This window comes from Medicago truncatula, chromosome 6 (assembly GCF_003473485.1).
Source record: "Medicago truncatula cultivar Jemalong A17 chromosome 6, MtrunA17r5.0-ANR, whole genome shotgun sequence".
Lineage (NCBI taxonomy): Eukaryota > Viridiplantae > Streptophyta > Magnoliopsida > Fabales > Fabaceae > Medicago > Medicago truncatula.
Window position 1 is genome coordinate 5,898,646 of NC_053047.1, and position 15,354 is coordinate 5,913,999.

A 15,354-nucleotide genomic window follows, 5' to 3' on the forward strand; every position below is an offset into this window, starting at 1 on the left:
ATCCTATTTTTTGAATTAATTGTACACGTCTAATTTAATTAAACAACTATCCGTTTTTTCTTTAAATTCAATGTGGTCAACTCTCTAAGCTATAATTTAAACTTTTGTTCATCATGTTTTAGAAGTCAGGTCTAAGTCTCTTCTATTAGATTCAATTATATATGTCTCTGTGAGCTTAACTCAATTGGTAAAGATAATGTATAATATATGCTAGGTCAGATGGTACGATTATCGTAATTATGTAATTTACTAAACCATTTAATGGAGGTGAACAAAGAAATGATTGGTAGTTTTACAAGCTAGCTTTCTAGAAGTAAAACATTTTTATACCAACATCCAATAGAAAACCACTATTTTTCCACATCATTTCACTTGTATAAGGATAGATTGAAATTGGCATGATCATATGAAAATGATGGTCTTAGTTCCGTAAGTGTAACTCAGTTGGTGGCGCTACCAGAGATCATTTGTGCAGGGGCTGGGGTTCAAATCCTGGATTCCCCACTTCTTCACACATAATGTGTGTGAATCTAGCCACTAGGTTACTTGACAAAAAAAAAATTGATGGTCTCAATGAACGGCGGTGTAAAATTATTTACATCATCAGTTTATGCTCTCTCATTGAGGAAATATATAGTTAACATAATGAAAAAATGAACATGGAGATGGGGCAAAGACACATGAAAAAATTGACATAAATTGAACAAAGGTACCATTAAATGTGTAAATTCAAGACAAACAAACTATACCTATATATTTTTGTTACACCTAACCCAACAAAACCCTCTGCAAAACCCAATTAAACAAGAAGTTCTACAGAAAAAGATTCACTTGGACAGTACATTTTTCTCTCTATTTAGCACAAGTGACCACTTTATCAACTCCTATGTTTGATACTATTTAGATGCTCTACAAATAAGTCATTCCATGTATCTGTAATTCCAGGTAAGCACCAGTGCATGCAATCATCATGTTTTTTTCCTCCGGCAGAAGCAGGATGAGCATCAGCCCTGAACTCACTCAAGTAAGTGATGTTCAAAACAACGAAACCGGATCCTTTAAGAGCCTTATCGAGGTGTTCATTGACCAATCGAACCTCTACGTTGGTCCCATTATTCTTCACAGAGAAAAGTTTTTCTACCTAAAAGGGTAACAAAATTCCAGAGTCAGCTCATTCAACAATTTAGCAACAAAAAAGAAACGGGGGCTCGAATTCAAGGTCACTGCAATGAGAAGATAGATCAATCCCATTTACAATAGGATTCACATGTCACTCGTTGGATAACAGTTTTAGTATGAGAAATACTTGAAAAAATAATTAATAACTAAACGACGGACCTACCTGTTGTGCCGATAAAGGTCGATCCCTTTGACATGAGCCACCTTGATCCCAGTCCCCTCCCTCAAAATGCCTGGGTGATTGAGTACGAAAAAACTTGATTGCACCTGGTCGTGCTCTTTCCTCTACATATGGTATCTGTGAAGAAACCACTTATCATATTAACACGTGCAGAAAGTAGACCAACGACCAATCATATACCTACTTCAATTATTTGTAATTTCATAGTGGCATTTGAAAAATTATAATCAAATTTATGTTTTAGGAGTATCGTAATCACAATCAGTTTCCCAGAAATAATTGCTCAACTTAAAAGTTCAATGATTTTATCCGAACAGTTTCAGAATACTGATGTACAGAATTGAAAAACTGCTCAATTTAGATGTTCATTGTTTTGCAGAAAACTTCGTTTTAATGCTAATGCTCAATAATTCCCAAATGTGTGTCAATTGGTTGAAAAGGAAGATGACCAATATTTATTCTCTGTGCAACCTTCCTCTATTTGTATCATATAAAGTGGTCATCTATAGATGTTCTTCAATAAACAAGCCATATGTATCATATTTGAGATTGAGACCTACAAAATCCTCTTTTAATGAAAGCTATTAACCACAAATGGAACTGTTAAAAAAAAAAAACTAACAACCAAACTTAACCGCTAAACCGAACCACACTACAAAGAACTGAACTGTGTTAGTTTTTGAACTGAAATGGTGTTTCTAATACAATTTACGAGGTAAATATTCTAAATTTGTCTTTTCAGCATCTTTCAAGGTAAAGAGTTTGCAAACAATTCAGTTCAATTTGCACACAGTTCAGTTTAAGGGTGAAATACTGAAAAAATTCAAATTTTCAGTATTTTTCAAGGGTAAACAGTTTGCATACAGTTCGCTAAAACTTTGGTTCTGTTTGAGCACAGTTCAGTTCAGTTTGGCATACATAAGCATAAGTTCTTTTAATTTTGAATTGGTAGGTTTGGAAACTTAAGACCAGTTGCAATCACATATGAACTTTAGACCCCTGGCTTGTGCTTGTTATTATTTTCATACATTGCAACGAAACAAACATAATGGAATCAAATGTGCAAAATTCCGTAGATGCAATGCAGAAACTATGAGGTTGGTCAGCATGATACCTAGCTAATTGTTAATCTATCAGGTCTCAGGTAAAACTTCAGAGCTATTATTGGTAACAATTTATAAGTTAGTTCATATTAAGAGGAATAGAAAGAAAATACATTACCATGTGCTCTAAAACCATATCAAGGCCTTGATCTGGACGTAATGGGGGGATTACTGGCTGACCCTTCTTGAAGAAAAGCATAGGTGACTTCACAGGGTCAAATTTTGAAGGGGCCCACCACCTGTTAATATGAACCAAACAGAATCATATTAACCAAATTAAAATCTTCTGGTAATTTTTCTCAAAATTTTGCAACAAACAGCTACAAACATCAACTTAGAATAGGAAAAATAATAAACATGCCACAAAAGACATCATCTGTATGACTAAACCAGATCATCATACAACTAAAGTTTTCTCAAATGATTGAATAACAGCTCTGACACCAACTGGACTCAAACAATGGAAAATAATAAGCAAGCAGAGCAAGATAAGACATTATTTACATTGATTTGTAATATATCAGAACAATCAAGGGGACCGATGAAACCAGAAAGCTATAGATATTTAAACCTTTAACGAAACTCAAAATTCATGTAAACATACACACAAGAAGACAAACAAAATCCTAGGGAACTCATGTCCCACCCATTATATTTGTAATTTCCAACATCGATGACTAGAAAGGAAGGCACCCAAGTACAAAACATGACACATTGACATATTATACAAACACTCTAGTATCACCTACCAGTGCCCAGTATTAAAAATTAGAATATCGTGGAAACTTGCAGCTTGTGCCCATGTACTATCCAGAACATCAACGTCAACTCTATAGCCCTCTTTGAATCCAAGTGATTCTAAGGCACCGCCGTTCTCACTAGCCGACCATCTGCAATCAAATCAAACAGAGGAATAAGAACCAAAACTAAGCCAATAACGTGTAACAAACAACAGCATCAGAGTCCAATAATGATTGCACATAAGACAATGTAAATCATGACATGTCCATATATAATAACAAGTGAAAAAAAAAAAAAAAAGACTGCAAAACCTACTTATACAAATCTAAATATTTTCAAAAAATGGATGAAAATTCTGAATTCGTATAGTAACTAAAAGCAGCATGCATACAACATACTTAGTGGAGGCCCTCACACAAGTGAGGCCACATTAATCATAAGAATAATAAAACAGCAAGCAATCTTAGCTTAGCTTACCTACCATAACGTGCGAGAAGATTAGTACGGTGATAAGCAATAGTAAGATTGTATGTGAGGAAGGTAAATCCACGGTCAGCACCAGCAGGTCTCCACTTCTTAACTTGTCCATCAGAGATACTGCTCCTTAGAGTGCAGAAAAGTGACACAAACATGTTCCTATTGAGTGAGTCCCCAACAAAACCTGCATTACTGAAACACACCCATTATTAAAAATACCAAAAAGCATACATCTTTGATTTTGAATTCAACATATGAAACACCAACAATAAAACAGGACACGACACCGATATTGACATATAAACACTGATAATAATTTAAAAAGAGTAAATCAGCATATTGTAATTTGAACAAAGTAAATCAGCATACTAAGGGTAGCTCAATTTTAGTCCAGCAAATTCCCAAAATAGTAACTTAGTCGCTTAAATTGAACAAAGTCAGTTGATTAAGTCATTATTCCAAATTTCGCACCACTATTTTAAAGGCTTATGCCTAGCTTGATTCAACAAGAGACTATTCCAGTCAATATGTAGGTTTTTTTTATTGATATCGGTGGATGTTGATTAAAAGAGATATTTTAATTGATGAACTAAATTGACCAACTAAATTGCTCAACCCTTACACTTTCGAGTACCAAAAGTCTAATTACACTCTAAAAATATCAAAGCCACTGAATGTGATCACATGTGTCGATGTTATGTTCAGACATCAACACACAGACACACTTTCAAACTGAACTGTATGCTTGGTTCAACTTTTGCAGGTGCTAAAATTGATTTGACGTGGAAAATTGGTTTTGAACTTTTGAGCTTTTGATTCTAGAACTGATTTTACATAAATGTTTGGTGCCAAACATAAATCACTTTACATTCAACTCACCATAATCAATTTTAAGCCTGTTTGTTACAGCTTTTATAGTGAAAAAGTTACTTTTTTAAAACCAAATTATCAATTTTAGAAGCTTTCATCAAAATCAATTTATTCCAAACATACCTTAAATCAAATTATTCAAAATCAATTTTTGCTACTACATAACCAAAGACGCAGTAATTGATATATAGATTTGAACAAAGAGAGATAGAAAAAGAATCTTACCAATGCTGGAATGTGCATGACTGGTCAAAAACCTAACAACATCAAACTGTTCAACTCCATCACATCCCTTACCTTTCCACCGCCACTTCACAACTTCACGCCCATTCAATTTATTCCCCTTTATACAATTCCATCCTTTAAAAATCTCTTTACACGTTTCATCGTATCGCGAAACGCGTGATTCGTCGTAGATCCATTTTCCATTAGAGTAATCACATGAATCATGACGGTTGTTGTTGTTGATTTGGAAATTGTGGATTGAAGAGAAGGCTTTGATGGAAGAGGATGAGGAAGAAGAAGAAGAAGGGTTGCGGATTTGGGAGAGGAGGAAGAAGATTGAAGTGAATGTGAGAAGGGAGAGAAGTGGGAATAATGTTGAGAAGTGCTTTTTCTTTTGATGAGTCGTTTCTCTTGTGTTTGTGGCCATGAAAGCTTCTTCAATGTGCTTGTTTCTTCTTCTTCTTTGAAATTGAAGTTGAAATTTAATTGATTTTATTGGTGAAGGTGAAATTGCAGATTCAGATGACTAATTTGAAAATAAATTACAAAGACATAAGCAATTTGATGGTTTATTCAATAATTATGAAATTACTTACTTTTGCTTATAATCAAACTCGAAAAAATACAGTTTTTTTTTAAAGATAAATAGGCCTAAGACATTAGCTAAGAAGGTAGAGTTTAATTAAATCCGTAATTGTTTGATGTTGATTTATCAATTTGAATCAAATAAATATCATACTAAATCGAAAAATCATATGACGCTGCACTAAGATGAAGAATAAAACAATTATATATTAAGATGACGAAATCATAAAAGAAAAATTTAGATCTATGTGAAAAAGAGGGGGAAAACAATATGACGAAGGAACACTTGGGATAAAAAAATATCCAAAAAGCTAAAGACTCAAATCTTCTCCAACCCTTTTTGACATGTTTTTTGTTCTGCATTGATCTCAACCACTCGTTAATGTTATCACATACTATCCAAGGGTATTTGAACGGTCGAGATTCGCACATGTCCATGCAACCACTTGAAAGGATCAAGAAAAAATAAACTAGGACCGAGATCGACTACGTTTGTTGGAGACTAAAAGAGCGATAAACCACATATCAAAGAGGTCCTCATATGAACAATGCGAGTTAAACTCATGACTCGTGGATGAGTCAACTCCTTAATCCTTATCAACCGAATCAACCTTCGTTGTCATTTGTCTACATTGCCATGTTGTAACTTTTTTTAAACTTTTCATGAATAGGATCAAAATGAAACTTTTTTTTTTTTTAGGAAATCAATAGTAGGATTAAACATTGGGCATAGTAATAATGTTTTAATAAAGTGAGTAATTTTACTAAAAAAAATGCATGTGAATGATTAGATCAAATATCAATACATGAATTTATTCCCAAAAAAGACCAGCGCACAAATCCTTACAACAATTTCAAATAGGAAAATGGTAACGTATTCGCTGCACTCGCTCATTCATGCTTGTTCTGTCCTGCAACTATTTGGCTCCAATCAAAACAGGTTTCTTCATTATTAATTAACGAATTACATTTCAATTAAAATTAAAATTACTCCAATTATTATGATTATGTTGATTTCATTTTCCTTTGTTCATTTCATTTAATATGCCTGCATTTTAAGCCACAATATGAGACACAAGAGTACTTTTGTTATTATTATTCAACTTTGCCATCTCATCATTGAAAGTGACATGAATTTTAATAATGAAACGTGAATCTTATGACTGGTTTTTACAACTTGAATCTTTGATGGATCCAATAATGCAACCCTTATTTTCATCCTTCACCCAATTTTTTTTTTTTTTTTTTTTCATTTCATGGGTAGTAGTTTACCTTACAACATTGTAATAACACCGACACTTCTGATTAAAAGTTTGTCTGGTGTGTGATTACATTGAATTATGTTTTTTTTTTTTAGATTATCGATGTCCATGTTTAAGTGTTTTTGTTGTGTTTGTGTACGTGCTTCATGTTATCCTCGCGACTTTGGCCCTTTGGACATGCTATGGCACTAATCTTTACGTCGCCAACGAACATCTAGTAATTTTTTTACTAGGGTTGGGCTACCATCCGAATTGACGACTCTAGGAATCAAACTCAAATTCTAGGAAAGACATGTTCTCATGTCAACTCTCCCAACATGTTGGTCAGTTTGATTGACTTTAAAACAAAAAATTGTACGTAATAATTCTCACAAAAATAAAGAGAATTGAAATAATATCTATCAATAATCAATATTCACCACCACCCACTTTGTGTTGTGCAATTATTATTTTTTCCTTCATTTGGTTTTTTTGTTGCACTTTTGTAAGATTCTTTGAACTCAACCAACAAAATCTATTTGGATTTGTATGATTCAGTGCTTATTTTGATAGATATTTTATGATTCTTATGATCCAATATAGTTTTTGTCTTTATTGAACTTTTATAGAGTATCATGCTTTAAATTTTGTTTTTATTCCAAAGTTTGAATCTTTTCTTCAACTTAAGAAATGGGTGTGTGCTGTTTTTGACAGTTTCAAGAAGCTGATTTGAAATTTTGATAGAGAAAACTTGAAAGCTGAAAATGACAATTGAAACTGAGAAGAAGAAAACAAGGAAGAACAAGGAAGTTGTTGATGAGAATGTGCCTTTGTTACCTAAGTCTCAAGAAAGCGATACCGAGTTACATGAATTTAATGGAGCTTCATTTTCTGGAGCTGTTTTCAATTTATCGACAACAGTTATCGGTGCTGGGATCATGGGCTTGCCTGCTTGTGTGAAGAAGTTGGGCATGGTGCCTGGTCTTATTGCTATAGTCCTAACAGCATTTTTGACAGAGAAGTCAGTTGAATTCATGCTCAGGTTTTCAAGGGCAGGGAATCTTTCTTCATATGGAAGTCTTATGGGGGATGCCTTTGGGAGATATGGAAAAGCAGTTTTAGAGATATGTGTTGTTATCAATAACGTTGGTGTTCTTATTGTCTACATGATTATCATTGGTGAACACCATAATACTAAGTCTAGTACTTAAAATTTTACTTTCACTGTTATCATCAATATGGTCTTAGTGTATGTTTGGATCTATGTAGCACTGACACTTCATATTGAAGATGTGTTTTGTGCTTTACATGTGTCCTTTGACTCTGACATGACACTGATACATGTGGTTACGTTCAATTATTTCACAATTTCAAATTATTACCAGTGACGACACGTCAGTTTCAGTGTCGTGTTTGGTGTTAGTACTTCGTAGGTTTGAATGGATGGTTAGGTTGGTGAAATCACGGTAACACTGTGATTTTGTTAAAGCTACAAAGTATAATTTTTGTCAAAATCACAGTGGCCTACAGCGATTCCGTTAAACTCATCACCAATCCAAACATGCACTAGTTGATTAGCCATAAGTCTATTCAGACAAGAACTTAAGGTTGTATAATTCTATTTTGTTTTGTTCGTATTGTAGGTGATGTGGTTTCTGGAACAACTTCAAGTGGAATTCACCATTCTGGTATCCTCGAAGGATGGTTTGGAGTCCATTGGTGGACTGGGCGTACATTTGTTCTTACCTTTACAACACTTGCTGTGTTTGCACCTCTGGTCAGCTTTAAGCAAATTGGTGAGTGATTGTGCTTTTTCTTGTATTAGTTGATGTGAAAAATAGAACTATTTTATTAGTTGTCTCACTTATAAAATTACAAGTTACTGGTTATATACTAGACGACAGTGATAGGAAGATGACTCAAACACTGCCAGTGCTCCAAAGCTTATCACTGAAGTATAAATTGGTCTATCTTTACAATCGAATTTTGTTGCCAAGTTGTTTGGTTTTGTACAAATTGCAACAAACTTCTACTTGTGTACAAGTGTTTTTGCTTACTTGAGTTAGAAGATTGAAAATTGTATTTATATTAGGATTTGAATACTTATTGTCTATGATGCATAGGTACGGGTACGGTATCCGGTGCGGGTACCGGTACGTAATACGGCAAATTTTAAAAAATGAAGGTACGGGTACATTGGTATAATACATAAAAAAAAATAAAAAAAAAATCAAGTGAATTACTACACTTCTATCATCATGTTACTTGAGAGTTTTATTTTTTTTTGTGCATCCCCTCTACTATTTTCATCAAAAGCAAGATAATTTTGGTTATTTTTTCAACGCTCGTACATTTTTGTTGCACCAACTACGACGAAATAACTAATTAAAAATAGGTACGGTTCGGTACTAAGTTACGAGTACCATACACGTACCAGGTACGGGTGAGTACCCGGTACCGGTACTCCTCCATGTTTGGAGTACCCATGCTTCAGAGCTTATTGTTTATGTATTTGTACCTTAGTTTTAGATATTTTGTGGCACACCTGTACACTGTCTATATCAATACCAGTTTTCATTCTGTGGTTGTTGCAGATTCTTTGAGATTCACATCTGCATTATCAGTTGGATTAGCAGTTGTTTTCCTTATCATTGCCGTAGGGATCTCAATTATCAAGATTATTAGTGGAGGCATTGGGATGCCAAGACTCTTCCCGGTCATTACTGATGCAGCTTCAGTTTTTGACCTATTCACCGTAGTTCCTGTGTTGGTGACCGCTTACATCTGTCACTACAATGGTGTGGAAAAAATTTCAGACCTTTGTTTAGAACTCGTTTATCTTGTTTTAACATTTTTTTTGCATGAAATAGATTTGTGTAACTCTAAGTTGGTTATAGATTTGTTTGAAGAAAGTTGTGAGGTCTTCTGATTACTCATTCCATATGCATCACCTCATCCTATGTCCAACTAATTTGAAAAGAAACCGTGTCTGTCAACCTTTTTTGAGCTAAAAACTTGAAATTCCAATTATTTTGGTTTAGTTCTGGCTATGTACTAATAGTCTGAACTCGGCACACTAAAATTTGCTCACCCAAAATCCAATCATTTACTTGACTCTTCATTCCATGTTAACAACATGATGTGTTTAGAGTCACAGATTGGATGAGATATGGTCTGGAAAATGTTTAAAAGTGGACAGTCCTCGCCTTACAATCTAGTTTGTAGGGGTTGAGTTAAGTCCAACCAGAAAATTCTTAAATGATGAGTGATAGTATACATATTGCATACTAGGCTTGATTGCTTGAATTTTCTTATAAATCTCAAGCTGATTCCCAAGTATTGCTGAAGTTTCGATCATGTGGGATCATGCCATGATTGTATTGTGTGCGCTCTTTATTTGCAGTTCACAACATAGATAATGAACTGGAGGACTCCTCATGGATGCATGGCGTTGTGCGTGCTTCCCTTACTCTATGCTCTTCAGTTTACTTACTGACAAGCTTCTTTGGGTTCCTTCTATTTGGTGACGATACTCTTCCTGACGTTCTTGCCAATTTTGATACTAATCTCGGAATTCCTTTTGGTTCTGCGCTCAATGATGCTGTTCGTTTTAGCTATGCTGCGCATCTCGTACTTGTATTTCCTGTAGTTTTCTATGCATTGAGGGTCAACATAGATGGTCTGATATTTACCTCATCAAGAAGGCCTTTGGTTGTTGATAACTTACGATTTGCATCAATTACTATTGCGCTTGTCGGCATTATCTTCATGGGAGCAAACTTCATCCCTAGCATTTGGGATCTTTTCCAGTTCACTGGAGCAACTGCTGCTGTTTGTTTAGGATTCATATTTCCAGCTGCAATCACTCTGAAGTAAGTTTGATCACTCAATTCATTTCATTTTATAATGGATTTTGCTTTATAGTTTAATTCCATTCTTTAGTTTGAAACAAACACCTACTAAAATATAATTAAACAAGGCGAGGTAATGGTGTACAAATTCTAAGATACTTGCTTAAGTAGTTTTTAAGAATATTTTTATTCGTGCGATGATTAATTATCTCAACAATTATCAATAAGCCTTTTCTTTTCTTACAGGGATCGACACAACATAGCAACCAAAACGGACAAGATTTTGTCCGTCTTTATGATTGTTCTGGCAGTCTTGTCAAATGCTGTGGCTATATACAGTGATGCTTATGCTTTGATCAACAAGAACAAACATAATGTGAATGATTTCTTGATTAGATAGCTCACAGTACAGGTATTTCCATGCATTCAGATGAAAGGATCATAATTTGCTATGGTTATATCAAATTAGTTTTTTCAATAGGGTCTGGTGGGTCGATTATTCTATAAACAAAGCTACCATGCGTACAAATATTCTTCAAAAGTGTGTGAAGGCCTGCAATTTGTTCAACCTTGTTTGTATTACAATAGTGTTATTTGAACACAACTGTCAACATGTCTGGAAAAGAGAAAAAATAAACAAAAAACACAAACCATATGTTTATAGGGTGTTTGACAACATATTTGTTGTCAAAATATCATTTATGTTGTAATTTTCGGGGATCTGTTGAATGTACCTCTTTTTCCCTGGCTTCATCTCTTTGATAAATGTAAGAGATGCATTTGTTGACACTTTGTATGCATTATCAATGGCTAAGGGACAGAAGGGACATCCTGTTGCTTATGAAAGAATGGTTAAGTTCAAGAATTTTTGGGCAAGACAAACAGAAATTTAATCATGGATTTGAAAATGTGTGGCTTGTTAGTAGTGTGTTTTTCTAAATTTTCCTAGAAATTGAACATTTGGTGCAATTCATAGTATTGCATAATTCTTATGTAATTAAATATTTGTCAGGTTAAGTGTTCCATTGAATATATTAGCAACTTGCATATCTATTCAGATAAATTATTTCACTGAACACGTGTAACCGTTGTTTTGACGTGCTATATTAGTCGACAACGCTCTTGAGATTGGTCAAACTTTCTAAATGAAGTCAAAGCTATGTTTATTGTTGATTTATTAAACTCGTCTTTGTGATTTTCTTGATGATCAACATAAAGGCCACAAAAAAATTTCAATTTAAAATAGAAATGTATGATGGTGCTGCAGGACGAATTAACAAAAATGTTCTGCAGGTGTGATGTGTGATGAGGTACCCATACCTGCTCATTTTCACGGGTATTTATTTACTATGAACATAAACACAAAATGAAAAAAAGGAAAAGAGAAATAAATTAGATAAAGGTTGAAAACTTTACGCAACAAACTGTTTTTTTTTTTCCCGACAAGAACACACCAAACTAATATAGATTTGACTTTCTAGATATCCTCAATTATAGTAGCTTAAAATTGGAGGTCTACTAAAAAAAATAATGAAGTGGTTACCAAAGTTTTGTAAATAAAGAAAAAATCGGGTGTTATGAAAAAATGTCTCAAACCATATTCATTTTTCCTTATTATTAAATACATTTTATTTGAGGATGCAAAAATCAATTAACTCCTTTTAAAATTTATTTGACCTTCTTACTTGCTTTAGAAGGTTTAAACAAATGGATTAAATAAGTTTTTAATCATTATAAATACCACGAGTTTTAATTTTAGTCCTCATAAAAAAAAAAAGTTATGTTTACTTCTCAATAGAATTTTCCAACATGCAATTTTGGTATCCACTGAATTCAAACTTGTTTAATTATTTTTAAATTTGTTATTTTTTGAATGAATTTTTTCACACTTATTTAGTACATTGTAAAAAGTTCCTCCAAAAAAACAAACTCAAAATATTTCTATATCCAAATTTTCATTACTTTTCACACTTGGCGTTTTTAGAATGTTCTTAACCTGTCTTCAAAAATCATTCAAAATATTCTTCGTGAGCTTAGCTCAGTTGGTTGAGACAATGCATAAAATATGAAAGGTCCGGGGTTCAAAATCTGACCACTACAAAAAAAAAGACACAAAGGGCCTAGTTGAATTAAAGTTAATATTTGACTTTTGTTCCAAAAAAAAAATCATTCAAAATTTAAAAATTTAATCATAATTAAACAACTTAAGGTTTAATTACCTTTTTGGTCCTCTAACTATTTAATTGGTATCAGATTGATTCTCTAACTAAAAATTGATTTATTTCGGTCCTCTAAGTTTCTCACTGTTACTACATTTAGTCATTTCTGTTAGTTTTATTCAAATAAACGTTAGGGTTTGTGTTATGTGGGTACCTGACCTCCTGTTTCACACATACATATGAACCATAATAGTTACCAATAATATCAGTCACTATTTAATCATAATACCTTAACAAGGCATAGAACCAAAATGATACTAATAAATAAAGTTAGAGGACCCACATAACACAAACCTTAACGTTTATTTGAATAAAACTAACAGAAAGGACTAAATGTAGTAATGGTGAGAAACTTAGAGGACCGAAATAAATCAATTTTTAGTTAGAGGACCAATCCGATACCAATTAAATAATTAGATGACCAAAAAGGTAATTTAATCTTTAATTTAATAGAGACTAAAACTACATGTTAATTATTTTTTATAGGGACACAAAAATGTCATTTTTTCAAGGACTAAAAATGAAATTTGCTATATTTATAAGACTACAAACTTATTTAACTCAAGAAAAAAATTGTCGAGAAAAGAGTTAAACTCAAATGATAAGAAATGGTAAAAGTGGGATTAGGCCCATAAAACAGAATATAAATATGTATAAGGAAGTTGGTATCTTACAACTCATCCAATGTTTTATAAAAAATATAGTTAAATAAATAAACAAATAATAACAAACAAAAAAAAATTGAAATGAAATCATAAGAAACAACTATAAGACTAAAGAAAACAACATTATTAAGAGAGAAACAAACAAGTGAAAATAGAGAAAGGATGGGACATGAATTTACTGCACTTGATGAAATCTTGCCGGTGCTTCAGTCACTCAGATTTAACCTTTCAATTCATCCAAAGCTCGGCATTTTAACATGGCATCTCAAAAACAAACCACCCTCCCACACAAAAAATTTCCTTCTTTCTCACAGAATATTTTACCTCTCTCCTCTTATATTTCTTGATTGTGTTTTTTGTTGAATCCAACTTATCTATTCAATTTAAAGCCTAAAATTGCAAAACATTAACAAAATTAACATACACTAGTACTGTAAACTGGTTTGGTCCATTCAAAACTTCATTTAGATAAAGACCTTCAGAATTGCATCTCAAAAGACCATTTCCGTATCTCCATTGAATTTTACTATTTTCATATAAAAACTAATTCTCAATAGACATGTTTTGTGTAGCATTTTTATCTGAAATGAAATTCTGAATGGGCCACACCAATTTCCCACAGCTATGCACGTTACTTTAGGTCATTTGAGATGAAAAGTTTATAATTTTGTTAAGGTTTTGCAATTTATAATTAAAAATGAAAGATATAATTTGGGTTCGAAAAAAATAATAGTTAAAAATAAAACGAAGAGGTACAATTTGTGTGAGGAAGCAGTTCGTTTTTTAAATGACATGTTAAAATATAGAATTTTAGATGAATTGAAAGAACGGTTTTGAGTACTTGTAACAAATGCATGACTTCAACGACAACAATATGGATCTAATTTCCAAATGAAAGAGTTTGGGAGATAAGGAGAAAAAAAAGGTTATCGTCACCTTTTGCTACCGTTTTGATTAGTCTCTATCCAATGCTATTTTTTTTGTCGCTCTTCCTTTCTCAAGAATTTCTCTGATACGTTGTTAATTTTTAGAGAGAAAATCTTTTTTCTTTTTTTAAGTATAATCTTGTTAATCTTTATTCAACTCACTATTGTTAACTGAGATAATGTTCAACTCAAAACTGTCAAATTTTAAAAAAGTAAAAATAGAGAAACTAAAACAATCAAGCCGAATATATATTAAAAAGAAAGGCAAAATGAACGAAATAAGAAGAACACGAAGAAGAAGAAGCTTATGTTTACAAAAGATACATCTCTTGTGGAATCTCCACTATAGTGTTCTAATATATGAATTCTAATTTAATTTTGGTATTAATCTCCACTACAGTGTTCAAATATGTAAGGTGAAGGTAAAGATATTGGTTGATCTCTTGAAGAAAAGAGTTGAAAGAGGAAGAGTCCTGCATTTTTTGCTTGAAGATAACTATCACAACCAGTTCTAAGATTTATAGCAAGGGGTTGTTAATTTATGACTGGCTAGAGTAAGTGAGGCATGAATAGTGCTTTTGTTGAATGGCTGGGATTGAGTAACCATTAGAACAATACAAATCAAATGGTGGAAGTGAGACATTGTGAGACGCGGAATGTTAGCAACACACATTTTAACACACACTCTCATGGATGAAAACTAGTCAATGTCTCAACAGTGTCTTTTGTCAAGTGTTAACACTTTGCCGTTTGCTTGCACAAAATAGAAAAATCTAAATACCTAACAAAAAGTAAGTTTTGGTCAAATACCAAAGTAGTATAGTAGAGAGCAGCAAGTATTAGTACACCTACCTTCTCTGATTTATATGTTTTAAATTTTATTTACATTTTATGTTTTAAATAAAAGTAAGTTTAAATTAGATTTTTTTAACAAACATTAGTTTGTTTATTTTTTTTTAAGAAGACAATATTAGAAATTAGTTTCTTTCAAAAAATATATAGGAACAACAATGTTGTCTCGTTAAATACCTTATCATGAAAATTCAAAAGTATAAGACAACCCTGACACTGCGAAATATACAGAAAATAAT

General features: G+C 32.8%; 2 protein-coding genes across 6 annotated transcripts; one reads left to right on the plus strand and one right to left on the minus strand.

The window, feature by feature from the left end:
• Positions 1-666: 666 nt before the first annotated feature.
• Positions 667-5,384, minus strand: LOC25495472 (protein trichome birefringence-like 13). Its single transcript, XM_013595694.3, has 6 exons — positions 4,777-5,384; positions 3,682-3,865; positions 3,213-3,353; positions 2,582-2,702; positions 1,343-1,477; positions 667-1,141 (listed from the first exon to the last, which is right to left on the minus strand). The coding sequence occupies exons 1-6, from the start codon at positions 5,201-5,203 to the stop codon at positions 878-880; spliced, it is 1,272 nt and encodes a 423-aa protein (XP_013451148.1). The 5' UTR covers positions 5,204-5,384; the 3' UTR covers positions 667-877.
• Positions 5,385-6,854: 1,470 nt separating this feature from the next.
• Positions 6,855-11,590, plus strand: LOC25495473 (amino acid transporter AVT6A). 5 transcript variants are annotated; one of them, XM_024785464.2, is made up of 6 exons: positions 6,855-6,977; positions 7,317-7,781; positions 8,246-8,398; positions 9,197-9,400; positions 10,006-10,474; positions 10,700-11,590. In XM_024785464.2, the coding sequence occupies exons 2-6, from the start codon at positions 7,367-7,369 to the stop codon at positions 10,851-10,853; spliced, it is 1,395 nt and encodes a 464-aa protein (XP_024641232.1). In that variant the 5' UTR covers positions 6,855-6,977; positions 7,317-7,366; the 3' UTR covers positions 10,854-11,590. The 5 variants fall into 5 exon arrangements, with proteins under 5 accessions (XP_024641232.1, XP_013451150.1, XP_013451149.1 ...); XM_013595696.3 differs by having other exon boundaries at positions 6,967-7,107; XM_039835138.1 differs by lacking the exon at positions 6,855-6,977 and adding an exon at positions 7,046-7,149.
• Positions 11,591-15,354: the final 3,764 nt, after the last annotated feature.